We start from the raw sequence: 14,387 nt of genomic DNA on the forward strand, positions 1-14,387 counted from the left end.
AGAGACACAGGCAGAGGGAGAAGCAGGAAACCCGACATGGGACTTGATCCCAGTTCTCCAGGATCACACCCTGGGCCAAAGACGGTGCTAAACCGCTGAGCCACCTGGGCTGCCCATATTTTTTAATTTAAAATTAACTTTTCTTGGGGTGCCTGAGTGGCTCAGCCGGTTAAGCATCTGCCTTTGGCTCAGGTGATGATCTTTGGGTCCTGGGCTATAGAGCCCCACATTGGGCTCCTTGCTCAGTGGGGAGTCTGCTCCTCCCTCTCCCTTTGTCCCTCTCCCCTACTTGTGTGCACACACACGTTCTCTCTCAAATTAATGAAAAAAACATCTTTAAGAAAAAAATCTTTTTGTAAAAGATTTTATTTATTCATGAGAGACACGAGAGAGAGGCAGAGACAGGCAGAGGGAGAAGCAGGCTTCTCACAGGGAGCCCAATGCGGGACGCGATCCCCAATTCTTGGATCATGACCTGGGCTGAAGGCAGGCGCCCAACCACTGAGCCACCCAAGTGTCCCTAGCTTTTTAATTTTATTTTTATTTTTTAAAGATTTTATTTATTTATTCATAGAGAGAGGCAGAGGGAGAAGCAGGGAACCTGACGCAGGACTTGATCCTGGGGCTCCAGGATCACATTCCCGGCTGCAGGCAGCACCAAACCGCTGCGCCACTGGGGCTGCCCTAGCTTTTTTATTTTTAAGTAAATATAGATCTCAGGAAATTACATAGTCTAAAAGCCCCATGTTCCCTTCACCCAGCCTCCCCAAATGATGACATATTAGATAGCTATAGATTTTACTTAGTTTTCACCATTTTTTAACTTGCATGTAGTGTTACAAAATTTTTCCCATACACAGAGATTCACTTTACCACCAATGCAATCAAGATACCAAACTGGGGATCCCTGGGTGGCGCAGCGGTTTGGCGCCTGCCTTTGGCCCAGGGCGTGATCCTGGAGACCCGGGATCGAATCCCACATCAGGCTCCCGGTGCATGGAGCCTGCTTCTCCCTCTGCCTATGTCTCTGCCTCTCTCTCCTTCTCTCTCTCTGACTATCATAAAAAAAAAAAAAAAAAAAAAGATACCAAACTGGTCTGGGACCGTAAAAACTTCCTCATGCTATTTGTATTCACACTAATTCACATTCTATCTCCTCCCTATCCTCTGAAAAGCACTGATCCAGTCTCCATCTCTATAGTTCTATGAATTTATTTTCTACTAAACCTAACATGCTTGAGGTCCATCCAGGTTATTGCATGTGTCAGTTATTCACTCCTTACTGTTGAGTAGTCTTCCATTGTACAGATGTTAGAGAATTTATTCAGTTACTCATCCTTGAAGTTTCTTCCTAGTGTTGTGCTATATATAATGAGTAAAGATTTTGTGAATATAAGCTTCATTTATTTTTTTTTTAGGAATTGTATTTTAAAATACTTCATCATAAATATGCAAAAGGAATCTTTCATCCTGTTTACTCTACTTTTCCCCCCTCCTCTCTTAGATACCATTCTTTTAAGTTTTTAAAAATCTGGTATATAACCATACATTTTCCATACAATTTATCTTCCAGTGTTGAGGAAAAAGAGCTAATTACAGATGATATTCTGATACCTTTTTTAATGTGAGATGATGACCTGAAATTTAAGCAGTAGGGAAAGTTTATTGATCATATCCACAACTGCCTAATGCTCATGAGGATTTATTCAATTCCTGGTTGATAGATACTAATTTGATTCTTTGATACTAATCTTTATTAAAAGCAATCCAGTGAAGTAGCTTTGTAATTATGAAAGACTTGCTTTTATGATTATTATTAGTTGAAACAATTTGTTATGTTCACATAACAAAGAAATTTTCTGGTATAATGATAATGACCCACTATTCATTCTTTGTCACTAAATTCTTATTCAACTAAAATTAGCTTTTAATCATGTTCTCTAAATTGATAAGGTAGTTTCAACTAACTTAAGTTTGAATATTATCTTTCTCACTTAGACTAGAGTTCAGATCTTTGGAAATTCCTCACCCTTCTTTTTAGACATTCCTATGAGAGTGCCAGTTGTGTTAAGAAGCAGAAATACTGGGATGCCTGGGTGGCCCAGTGGTTTAGTGCCTGCCTTCAGCCCAGGACGTGATCCTGGAGTCCCGGGATCGAGTCCCACATAGGGCTCCCTGCATGGAGCCTGCTTCTCCCTCTGCCTATGTCTCTGCCTCTCTCTCTCTCTCTCTCTCTCTCTGTCTCTGTGTGTGTGTGTGTGTCTTTCATGAATAAATACAAATAAAATCTTAAAAAAAAAAAGCAGAAACATAAGTATCGGGGGAAATGTAATACATTTTCCCTGGGATATTACAGACAGATTGAGAAGCTTAGGGAGGCATAGAAAATTTACAGCATCTGTGATATCGATGTAATATGTTTGAGCCTCATGGTGTGGGCTTGACTCCACATTGTCTTTGTTCTTTACAGATACAAGCAGTGGATTCAGTACCCTCTCAGCAGTAAACTCTCTTTTTGTGAAGCCAGAGCCATATACACCATCCTGATCCTGGTGAGAATGTTTGACTCCTTTTACTCATTCACTTTTATCCTTTTGGATAACCCTGATTATGAATCCAATCTGTCGGCTCACAACCACCTGTCTTCCCTTCTGTCTTCATGTTTCTCAACATTTCCTTCCTTTGTACTCATTAGCAGTGACAAACCCATTCCTTGGTTCTGTTTTGGAGGCATAGAAAACATCTTTTTCCAAATAGAGTCTCTGGGCTCTTAAATTCCCTCCAGAACACTCAATTGTATATTTAGTAACACTTTAAAAAATATTTATAGTCTCATAAACTATGGCAGTTAATCTGCTGGGAATTTTGCATTCAGTGTTGAATAATAGTTGTAGGATACAAAAGAAACCATTGTGTAAGCACTTACTCAAAGACAGAATTTCATGAAAATGTAATGTATGGCTTTTTCAGGTTTTGGGAGTTCTGACAGTAAATATCCCGTGCCGATCTGAATTTTAAGCTAGTACCCAAAATATGTATCTTATAAACATTGGGTGAAGGGTCAATGCATATGGACCATGGTGAATAAAAATGTCTAAATTGTCTAAGTATCATTTTTAATCTAATGCTATGAATGATAGAGAAAAGATTACATTTCTTGAGTAGGGACCTCTTTCCCTTTATACTCTTAGCAGAAGAGAGTAAAAATGTGAGAAAGCTAGAGGTTAGTTTGTGTAGTTTGATCTCAGTTCAACTTTCTGAAGGAGGGAAGATTGTCGATATTCCTCTTTTCTAAAAAGTTTCTGCTTGTATCATGTAATGTATGCTCCAGGAAAGCTTTTTTCTGCCTATGTTGATTCTTATGCCAAAGCAGCATATTTTAGTCCCATCACCAGAAACACTACAAGCACAGATTTGGTTCTAGACCACTGGAATAAAGCAAGTCAAATGAAGGTTTTGGTTTCCTAGTGCATACATAAAAATTATGTTTTTTAAAATTTTTATTTTTTAAAAAGATTTATTTATTCACGAGAGACACAGAGAGAGAGAGAGGTAGAGATAGGCAGAGAGAGAAGCAGGCTCTATGCAGGGAGCCCAATGTGGCACTCGATCCCAGGACTCCAGGATCACACCGTGGTCTGAAGGCAGGTGCCCAACTGCTTGAGCCACCCAGGTGTCCCTAAAAATTATGTTTAGTGTAGTCTTTTATGTCTAACTCCCCTTCCCCGCTTCCATATACAGACCTTAATTAAGAAATACTTTCTTTTTTTTCTTTTAAGATTTTATTTATTTATTCATGAGAGAAAGAGAGAGGCAGACTCAGTCAGGCAGAGGGAGAAGCAGGCTCCACCCAGGGAGCCCGATGTGGGACTCGATCCCGGGACTCAAGGATCACGCCCTGCCCCAAAGGCAGGCGCCAAACCGCTGAGCCACCCTGGGATCCTATTGTTACTTTTTTTACAGAAGTCTTAAATGAGGGTTAGAATCAACTTCTTCCAAACTCCCATTCATACTTTGACTCTGCCACCCATAAATGGCTGCTAGAATGGAATTTTCAGTTTAGTTTACTTCTCTGGTAAACTTAATTCTCTAGCCTTACACATTGTATTTCATAAACAATAAGACTTGAAAGTCAAAATTGCTCCTTGATCCAGGGGCTACAGAATGGATGTTGTGTTAGCATCGCCATCAGAGCTCTTGAGTGACGAGGTAGGTACACTGAGCAGTAGGTCTCAGCAGTGGACTTAAAATATTCAGTAAACCATATTATAAACAGATGCGCTGTCATCCAGGCTTTGTTTTTCCATTGATAGCTCAGGCAGGATAGATTTAGCATAATTTTTTTTAAAAAATATTTTATTTGTTTATTTATGAGAGAGAGAGAGAGAGAGAAGCAGGCTCCACACAGGGAACCTGATGTGGGACCTGATCCCGGGACTCCAGGATCATGCCCTGGGCCGAAGACAGGCGCTAACCTGCTGAGCCACCCAGGGATCCCCAGATTTAGCATAATTCATAAGAGCCCTAGGATTTTCAAAATGATAAATGAGCACTGGTCCCTAATGAGAGTCTTCCTGTCCTTTGAAGCAAGGCTTGATGTCTCTAGCTGCGAAAGTACTAGATGGTCGTCACTTTGACAGCACATTACTGAAAGTGCTAGATGGCATCTTCCAATAGAAGGCTGTTTAGTCTGCATTGAAACTGTATTGTTTAGCATAGCCACCTTCATGAATGATCTTAGCTAGATCTTCTGGATCACTTGCTGCAGCTTCTGCATCAGCACTAGCTGCTTCACCTTGTACTTTGATGATAGGGAGATGGTTTCTTTCCTTCAACCTCATGAAGCACCCTCTGCTTTCAACTTGTCTTCTGCCAACTCACCCCTCTCAGCATTCCTAGAATTGAAGAGAGTTAGGGCCTTGCTCTGGATTAGGTTTTGGCCTAAGGGAATGTTGTGGCCACTGATCTTCTATCCAGACTACTAAAACTTTATATCAGTAGTAAGGCTGTTTGCTTTCTTAACATTTGTGTGTTCACTGAAGTAGCACTTTTAATTCTCTTCAAAGACTTTTTGAGGGTTTTTGTGTGTGTGTGTGTGTTCACAGCTTGGCTACTTGGCTAGCTGTTGGGCTCAAGAGGCCTAGCTAGCTTTTGGCCTATCTTGGCTTTCAACATCCCTTCCTCACCAAGCTTAATCATTTCTATCTTTTTTTTTTTTCAACACAGTTTGACAAATTTATTTTTTTTAAAGGTTTGTTTGTTTATTTATTTATTTATTTATTTATTTATTTATGAGAGAGAGAGAGAGAGATACACACAGGCAGAGACACAGGCAGAGGGAGAAGCAGGCTCCATGCACGGAGCCTGATGTGGGACTCAATCCCTGGTCTCTGGGTTCACACCCCGGGCTGAAGGCGGTGCTAAACCGCTAAGCCACTGGGGCTGCTCTCATTTCTATCTTTTGATTTAAACTGAAAAATTGGGGATCCCTGAGTGGTCAGCGGTTTAGCGCCTGCCTTTGGCCCAGGGCGCGATCCTGGAGTCCCGGGATCGAGTCCCACATCGGGCTCCCGGCATGGAGCCTGCCTCTCCCTCCTCCTGTGTCTCTGCCTCTCTCTCTCTCTATGTCTATCATAAATAAATAAATCTTAAAAAAAAAAAAAAGATTAAAAAAAATAAACTGAAAAATGTATGATTCTTCCTTCCACTTGAATACATAGAGGTCGTTCTTAATTTATTTTTTATTATTTTTTTTTAAAGATTCCATTTATTCATGAGAGACACACATACACACAGAGAGACAGAGAGGCAGAGACACTGGCAGAGGGAGAAGCAGGCTCCATGCAGGGAGCCCGATGCGAGACTGGATCCCAGGACTCCTGGATCACGTCCTGGGCTCAAGGCGGGTGCCAAACTGCTGAGCCACCCGGGATCCCCGATAGAGGTCGTTTTAATATTAATTTTCATAATTTCAATGCTGTCGTGTCTTAGGGACTAAGGAAGCCTGAAGATGGTGCAGTCAGAACAGACACCACAGCATTTATCAATTCTAGATGGCCCTTGAAAGAGGGCTTCATTACCTGGAAATATCAAACCTGTTAATTGTTCCACAAGAGAGAGATGAGCTTTAGAGTATTTTCTAATTTAAGAGCCAAAAAAATTCTTGATGCACTTACTGTTTCTTACTCCCAATAATTTACTTGTTTGGGTAATGTTCTTTGTGCTTGTATGTATGCACACACAGACTTGTGGGAGAGCTTGTCTTTCCCAGGTGCCTCAATTTTACATAGAATCTTTGATGCGATATCATTTATATACCTGCAGATTAGCAAATCACTGTGACACAGTAAGTGTAGGTGTGCTCTTTGGCACCTCAACTCAGGAGTATGTCCCTCACAATATCTTTAATGGATATCTTCATCTGTTTAACCCCCCTAGGAGATAAGATATATGGTTTTATTTGCTCCTTTAATTCAGATGCACTCTGTAACTCCGAGCCATCTCTCCAGAAGTGAGAACTCATTTATTCTCAGTCCTTGCATGTGTATCGCTTTTACAGTGGGTTCTACGTAAAGCCATATAAGCTAGTGAGCCCAACTGATATGAGTGAATCTGGTTTGGAGCTTTACGTTTTATTTTATCTTATTTATTTACTTTTTAAAAAGATTTTATTTATTCATAAGAGAGAGAGAGAGGCAGAGACACAGGCAGAGGGAGAAGCAGGCTACATGCAGGGAGCCTGACATGGGACTCGATCCTGGGTCTCCAGGATCATGCCCTGGGCCAAAGGCAGTGCTAAACCGCTGAACCACTTGGCCTGCCCCGAAGCTTTACATTTTATAACCTACTCTCTTAATAGCCCTACCATTTGCAAAGTTTAGAGCAAGCTCTGCACTGAGAATATGGTTTTGAAAGCTTTAGAATCACTTTCATTTTTATCAAGTGTGTCCTTGCTTCTGGCTGTGAAGCTAGAGCAGTCTCCCTCACTCTCCTTCTGTAAGTGACTATAAAACTGGACCAAATACCAGTGGCTTTCTGATGTTGGACAAAAGCACTGATTGAACAATGAGCCTTGAGAAAACAAAAATATAGGAGATGAGGTCACATTATTCCCAGTTCCCTCCAGAGGTCAGACACACTATTATGAGTGACTCTATGGAGTGCCACATCCATTTGGATTTGTAACCTTTGGAGAGCATCTGGAAGCCTGCTATTGTAAAGTCTGAATTAGCATCAGTGTTGCTAAACATTCAAGTGATCAGTTGTCGGGAACTCCCTGGAATCTGGGCACAACCTCCCAACCCCGCACTCAGAGCCAGCACAACACTTCCCAGTGCCCCTTGTGGTGCTGCTTTGCCTGTGTTCCAGAAGGTTCTGATGTGCTGCGCCCTTTGCAGAAGCCTGCAGAGCGGTAGCAACTGCATTGCCCAGAGGACCCCGTGCCAAGTGACGCCATCGTGGAGCCAATGAAGGTCCAGGAGACGGGCGTTTCTGTGTGTGCCATCACATCAGAGTGGGACTTCCAGGGTCCTCGTGGCAGTTGTTTTGGCAGCTCTGGGGTCCATTTCCTGTTTGGAGGTTCCAGAGCACAGGGTCAGGACGAGGCAAGGACTGGTGCCGCTGGAGAGGAGGCATCCCTGCAGCACTGGGCTGCTCCTGGCCCCGCTCCACCCACCAAGTCTGATGGCGGCGGCCGAGCCCAGGGATCCAGCTCAGGTAAACACTTGTCTCATCTCTCTCAGGCCTTCCTGCCACCCACTTGCGGGCAGGGTGCCTGCTCCCTGCCCAGGCTCTGATGTCAGGGGGCCCTGTGTCTTGAGCGCCACTGTTGTGGCTCCAGGCTGGGGGAAACCTGGTGTCAGTTTTATGTCTACACGGTAAGCAGGGTGTGAGGCAGAGGCATGCCTGGACTCACAGGCAGAGAGGTGGTCACAGAAGCAGTGGAGACCAGAGCTCTACTGATGAAGTACTTTTGGAAGCTACCCATAAAGGGGAGGGTGTCCAGGACCCTGGAAAGACATCCAGGTGTAGCAAAAGCCAGTAAAATGAGGTTTTCATGGGGTACAGGTACCAGTATGGCTGAGCTTTGAGTATTCAGGGAAATGCAGGTGTTCTTTCTTTATGATGGTTTGGATCTTACCTTACCAATGCTTTGTTACTGCAGCAAACACAAAGGGAAGGTTAGGGGTGGGTGCAACATAGATGTAAATTACAGCCCTGGGGATGAGAGAAAATGTTGGATTTTAAATTCCTTTTTTTTTTTTTTTTTTAATATTTTTATTTATTTATTCATGGGAGACACAGAGAGGCAGAGACCCAGGCAGAGGGAGGAGAAACAGTCTCCATGCAAGGACCACAATGTGGGACTCGATTCTGGGAATCTGGGATCATGCCCTGAGTCAAAGGCAGTCGCTCAACCGCTGAGCCACCCAGGCATCCCTAAATTCCTTTTTTAAAGTAGAACCAGATTTTCTAATGTAGGAAATAAGAGACAGGGATGACCCCTAGGGCTTTTGTCTCAGCAACCATGTTGAGTCTGACATCTTTAGAAAACAATGCAGAGCATTAGGAGGGCAGCTGGATATAAAAGTCTGTAAATTTGAGTTGGGGTTCAGCATTAGATGCATAGGTGGACCTTTGTGTCACATTAGGAAGGCAAATTCAAATGATGGAGAGAAGATTAAGAGGCCAGGAAGAAGAGGGTGTGTACTGCATAACCTCTCAAACACACATAAGGGGTGGAAGACTTACAGAAGAGGAGACTGGAGCAGGATGTAGAGGCAAGAGGGGGCTGCTGCCTATTTGTGGCAACCTTACTTGGAACCTGGAAGATGAGCCTAATTCAAGGGCAGAGGTCATCATCTGTTAATTACTAGACCTAGTATTATGTTTACTTATTAATTCTCAATATTTAGAGATAGTGGATATTACAGTGAGGTTTTTCTTTTTTTTAAGATTTTATTTATTAAAAAAAAAAAGATTTTATTTATTGATGAGAGACACAGATAGAGTCAGAGATACAGGGGATCCCTGGGTGGCGCAGCGGTTTGGCGCCTGCCTTTGGCCCAGGGCGCGATCCTGGAGACCCGGGATCGAATCCCACATCAGGCTCCCGGTGCATGGAGCCTGCTTCTCCCTCTGCCTGTTGTGTCTCTGCCTCTCTCTCTCTCTCTCTGTATGACTATCATAAATAAAAAAAAAATTAAAAAAAAAAAAAAGAGATACAGGCAGAAGGAGAAGCAGGCTCTATGCAGGGAGCCTGACATGGGACTTGACTCAGGGCTCCAGAATCACACCCTGGGCTGAAGGCGGCGCTAAACCGCTGAGCCACGTGGGCTGCCCTAAAGTGAGGTTTTTCAGGTAGGCTCTAAATCCCATGTGATTAGTGTCCTTGAACACTGGAGACTTGAGGCTGCCCTAGGAAGTGGGGTGCTACTTGCCAAGAACTCTTGATGCCATAAAGGTATAAAAGAGGTATATGAGCTGATGGGCCCCAGATCCTTGGTATTAGGGACTTAGGAACAGTGGTTGAGGCTATGTTTTATGATACCTGGTAGATACACTGTGGAGGATTTCAGGGAAATTGCATGGTTGGGGACTGGCCATGAACTTAAGATTCTATCTGCCCACCTGACTGTTGTTGCAGAGGGCTGGACATAGTCATTACTGGCACCAGGGATTGGTATATCCTTTGAGTTGGGTGCCCTGGGAGGAGGAGGAACATGGGATAGATTGGGGTGGGGTGGGATGGTGGGGGGGGACTGGAATGTGGGTCCTATGGAGAAGGGATGTTTGTGGTTTCATCTCTCCCCATCATGGCAGGGTAGTGTGACCTTTGAAGATGTGGTTGTATACTTTTCCTGGGAAGAGTGGGGTCTCCTTGATGAGACTCAGAGATGCCTATACCATGATGTGATGCTGGAGAACTTTGCACTTGTGATCTCACTGGGTAAGACCCTCATGCCCACCCCAGTGCCCTGGGCTAGACTCTGCTCTTTTTCTCACATTTGGATTGTGGGCACTGCCATCACTAGGTCTAGGCTCAGCACTTGCCCTCTGGTTGAGCCTGCAAACCCCCCATGAGCCTGATGGATCAGCCTCCAGCACTCTTATCCAGATCCATGGCACTTTCCCAGGTTTTCTTCCTCCTCACCTGGAGGCCCAGGGGCTATTTTTAGATGTTCCTCTGTGGGTCTGCATATAGTATTTATTTGTGTTTCCTCTCCTGGGTCGTATGCAGAATTGCTCTGGGGCATGGCCAGTCCTCTGCCTGTCCTGTCGTTGTGTCATCCAAATCCCAGTTAATTCAACTGTGGTTTAGAGGAGTCAAGAACCCCTCACAGGATGGCCTACCAGTGTGTTGATGCCAGTGCCCACCCCTCCTTTCTACCTTTCTTTCCTTCTGCCTCAGTTTTTGATCCCTAATCAGTTGCAACTAGATATTCCTGGGCCTGGACCTAAACTTACATACAGCCCCAGTGAAGACCATTGGCAGAGGAATGAATTGGAGACCCTGCTTCTTCCTATGGGGCCTCCCCAAGTCTTGTGACTTTAGAGTCCCAGGACTACAGCCCTTTGATCAGCCTAACCCCAACACCCTCTTCTTGAAAACAAATGCAGTGACCTATTATTTAGTGTACCCAGCAGATGTTTATGATGAGGTCAGCTCCTTCCCCCAAAGATAATATAATATGCACATCACACTGGCATTTCTGTATTTCCAGGTTGTTGGTATGGAATGGAGGATGAGGCGGCAGTTTCTGTGCAACGAATGTCACTGGGCAAGACTTCAAGTCCAGATCCATCCATTTGGAAAGCTCAGCCCTGTGAGAAGTGTGTCTTGCTTGGGAGAGACATTTTGTACCTGGCTGAGGACCAAGAATCACATCATGGGCAGAAATCGTACACCTGTGAGGCATGTGGGAAACAGTTGTGGTTCAGTGCGAATCTTCGCCAGCACCAGAAGCACAATGAAGAGAAGCCATTCAGATGGGACATGGAGTTTGTGACAAGCTACAAATTGCATGTGTCAGGGAAGCCTTTCCCCTGTGGGGAAATTGGGAAGGACTTCCTGGCCATATTGAGTCTTCTCCAGCATCAGGCCACCCTCAAAGGGGCCAAACCGCCCAGCAGCTTTGAACATAGGGAGTCCTTTCATGGTAGGAAAAGTCCTCACACATGCAGTGACACTGGGAAATCATTCAGCTATGAACATAAACTTTTCCAGCCTCAGCAACTTCACACTAGAGAAAGTTATCATGACTGGGATGACTGTGAGAAACCTTTTAACCAAAGCTCCATCCTTAGTAATTGTCAGAGAGCTTACCCAGGAACAAGGTCTTATGAGTGTAACGAATGTGGGAAATCCTTTAGCCAAAGCTACAACCTCATTCAACACCACAGAATTCACACTGGTGCAAGGCCTTATAAATGCAGTGAATGTGGAAAAGCCTTCAGCTTCAAATTCAGACTTGTCCAGCACCTGCAGATTCACACTAGAGTGAGGCCTTATGCATGTGGTGAATGTGGGAAAGCCTTTAGCTACAGCTCTACTCTCATTAAACACCAGAGGGTTCACACAAGAGAAAAGCCTTACAAGTGTGGTGAGTGTGGGAATTCCTTCAGCCAAAGCTCCAACCTCATTCAACACCAGAAAATTCACAGTGGAGCAAGGCCCTATAAATGCAATGAATGTGCAAAATCCTTCAGCTACAAATGCAAACTGGTTCAGCACCTGCGCATTCACACCGGAGAAAGGCCTTATGAGTGTGGGGAATGTGGGAAATCCTTTAGCCACAGGTCCACTCTCAATCAACACCAGAGAATTCACACTGGAGCCAGACCTTATAAGTGCAATGAGTGTGAGAAATCCTTTAGCCAAAAGTCCAACCTTATCCAGCACCGGAGAGTCCACACAGGAGAAAAGCCTTACGAGTGTGGGGAATGTGGGAAATCCTTCAGCCAAAGCTCCCACATCATTCAACACCGAAAACTTCATACCAGATAACCTTGTGAATGCAATGAGTGTGGCAAAATGTTCATAACCCAGGTCTGTGTTACATATGTGCAGCACATATAGGTGGAAAACCTTCATCTACAGGCCTAACCTGGTTGGGTACCAGAAGACCCTGCACAGAATGTGGTATATTTCATAGAGCAAGACTCACTGTGAGGGAGCCATCTCCTGGAAATTGAACATCACATCTATGAACATCCAACACTGGCAGATTCCCCAAGACTTGTAGGTTTATGGGCAAGCTTTCTGGAGCCCTGCATAGCCCTCTGCTCTGCCAGGTTCCTCAGTGGGTGTAGTAGTCAAGGGAGGTGTTCTCTCTTGACCATCATGAATGATTGGGGATGGGGGTTACACAGCAATTTCTTTCTTCCTCATTAGGGTTCTGACCCAGTTTTGACAAAGCTAAGGGGTTGATAATACTTTTTACCTTCCAGGCCTAGAGTGCCATGAGAACAGTATATTTCTCTTAAGACCACCTTTAGAGCTCCTAGGGGAGTGGTTCTTTTTCTCCAGGGCTGTCAAATGTTGAGCACTATTGTGGGGGAGCTATTCCCCAAATACTGCAAAGAAATCATGTGCCTTCGTGTGTAGGTTCACTTTTCTGGTGTTATTGTTTGTAAGACTACTTATAGGGGCCAGGTGATGTGTACAGAAATAGGACTGCAGGAAGTGATGTATTTGTCTACTGAAACTTGCATCCCCAGGTGTTCCAGTGACCATGCCTGTGGTTCAGTTTATACACTCCACGTGCATGTTCTTTCTGTAGCTGAGGAACTTGAGGCCATTGTCAATCTTATTTTTCTAGTCTGTCTCAAGGATATTACTGCACGGGCAAGAAAATGGCAATAGGATAGAGATAAAAATCCTGTTGGTGGGGCCTTGCAGCTTTTTGATCAGCTGCAGACCCAAATAGAAATTATCTTGAAATTTTCAGTGATGCAGGGCATTGGACTCCTTGTGCAAAAATAAAATAAAATAAAATAAAATAAAATAAAATAAAATAAAATAAATTGGGGGACCCAAGACCTCGATTTGATTTTTAAGTAAAGCTTTATTGAGGTTAATTAACATGCTGTAAAACTGCACATATTTAAAGTTGTATACAAAACTGTGGATGGTAAATCTATATAAACTCCTTTTCCTTGTGCCCTTTAAAAAACTTCTCCCCCACAGTAAATTATTTTGTATTTTTTACATTAGACTCAAATGTTTATTTTTTTTAACTGTGGTTTCCTTTACACTGAGTAATTGTTTTGAAAGAACCAAGATGTTTTTACTCATCCTACTACTAATCTATGCTGCTCACTCACCACAAATAAAACTTCAAATATATATATAACAACCCTCCCCCATGAATCCTTCCCCCATGTAGTCATTGTCTTTCCCTTACTGTATTACCCTGTAGCCCCTTTAACCACTTAGAAATCACTCTTGATTTTTACAAATGTGTGATGGATATAAACTTTGGAGACTTCTCTAAAATGAATGTTGCTGCTAAAAATGCTGCTTTGTGTAGGGTAAAAAGTTGAAAAACTGTCTTATCCCCAGACCCATGAAATGGCAGATTTGTAAGTATATATAAGGAAAAAAAACAAAAAAACCCCACACTACAATACGCAAACTGGGGAATCCATACCACATTCACTGCTCCCTTTCCCCAATTTGTAGACATTTTGGTAGCATTTCTAAAACTAACATCACTGCCCCAAGATTGTGGCTGAAACACCAAGACAGATCTCACTCAGAAATCCTACACAGATGGGACACCTGAGTGGCTCAGATGTTGAATGCCTGCCTTCATGCCCAGGGCATGACCCTGGAGTCTCAGGATCAAGCCCTGCATCGGGCTCCCTGCATGGAGCCTGCTTCTCTCTGTGTGTCTCTCATGAATAAATAAGTAAAATCTTAAAAAAAAAAAAAAAAAGCCCCAGCTCACTGCACGATATGAAGATGATAGCACACCCTAGAATTTGGTTCCTAGTTTAGACCCTGAGCAGGAAATTCTGCGTTTGTCTAACCTCATCGTTCAACAGCATGAGTGTTATATTATCGCCTTCAACTTATAAAAGGCTAAGCTTTCTTTGGTTTCCAACAGCACCAAGGAACAGGGACACCTGGCCCTTTTGGGGCCAAAGAAGTCTATTTGCTTATTTTTTAAGTTACTAAAAAAGATCCATTGGGCCAGCAGCAAACATTGATCTACACCCCCTTTTTTCCTCGCTGAAATTTACTCTGTAAAGAGTAAAACCTACCAACCTACCACACTCCATTCTCAGCCCCTACTTACATGCTGTGTGTCCCACACCATGAACCTAAGGACCTAGAAAAATCCTCTTGCTTCCCTCCTTAAAGATGCAACACAGGCTCAAAA

At 43.5% G+C, this 14,387-nt stretch overlaps 1 protein-coding gene across 1 annotated transcript in view; it reads left to right on the forward strand.

The window, feature by feature from the left end:
- The window catches only part of LOC144322471 (uncharacterized), a 50,713-nt gene extending 37,687 nt beyond the window's left edge, over positions 1–13,026 (forward strand). The window contains exons 3-5 of the mRNA XM_077912589.1: positions 2,471–2,552; positions 7,398–7,716; positions 10,725–13,026. Coding sequence (XP_077768715.1) covers positions 7,467–7,716; positions 10,725–12,007 — 1,533 coding nt within the window. The 5' untranslated portion in view covers positions 2,471–2,552; positions 7,398–7,466 and the 3' untranslated portion in view covers positions 12,008–13,026. The remainder of the gene's footprint in view (positions 1–2,470; positions 2,553–7,397; positions 7,717–10,724) is intronic.
- The last annotated feature ends 1,361 nt before the right edge of the window (positions 13,027–14,387 follow it).

Source organism: Canis aureus, chromosome 1 (genome assembly GCF_053574225.1).
Source record: "Canis aureus isolate CA01 chromosome 1, VMU_Caureus_v.1.0, whole genome shotgun sequence".
NCBI classification, from domain to species: domain Eukaryota; kingdom Metazoa; phylum Chordata; class Mammalia; order Carnivora; family Canidae; genus Canis; species Canis aureus.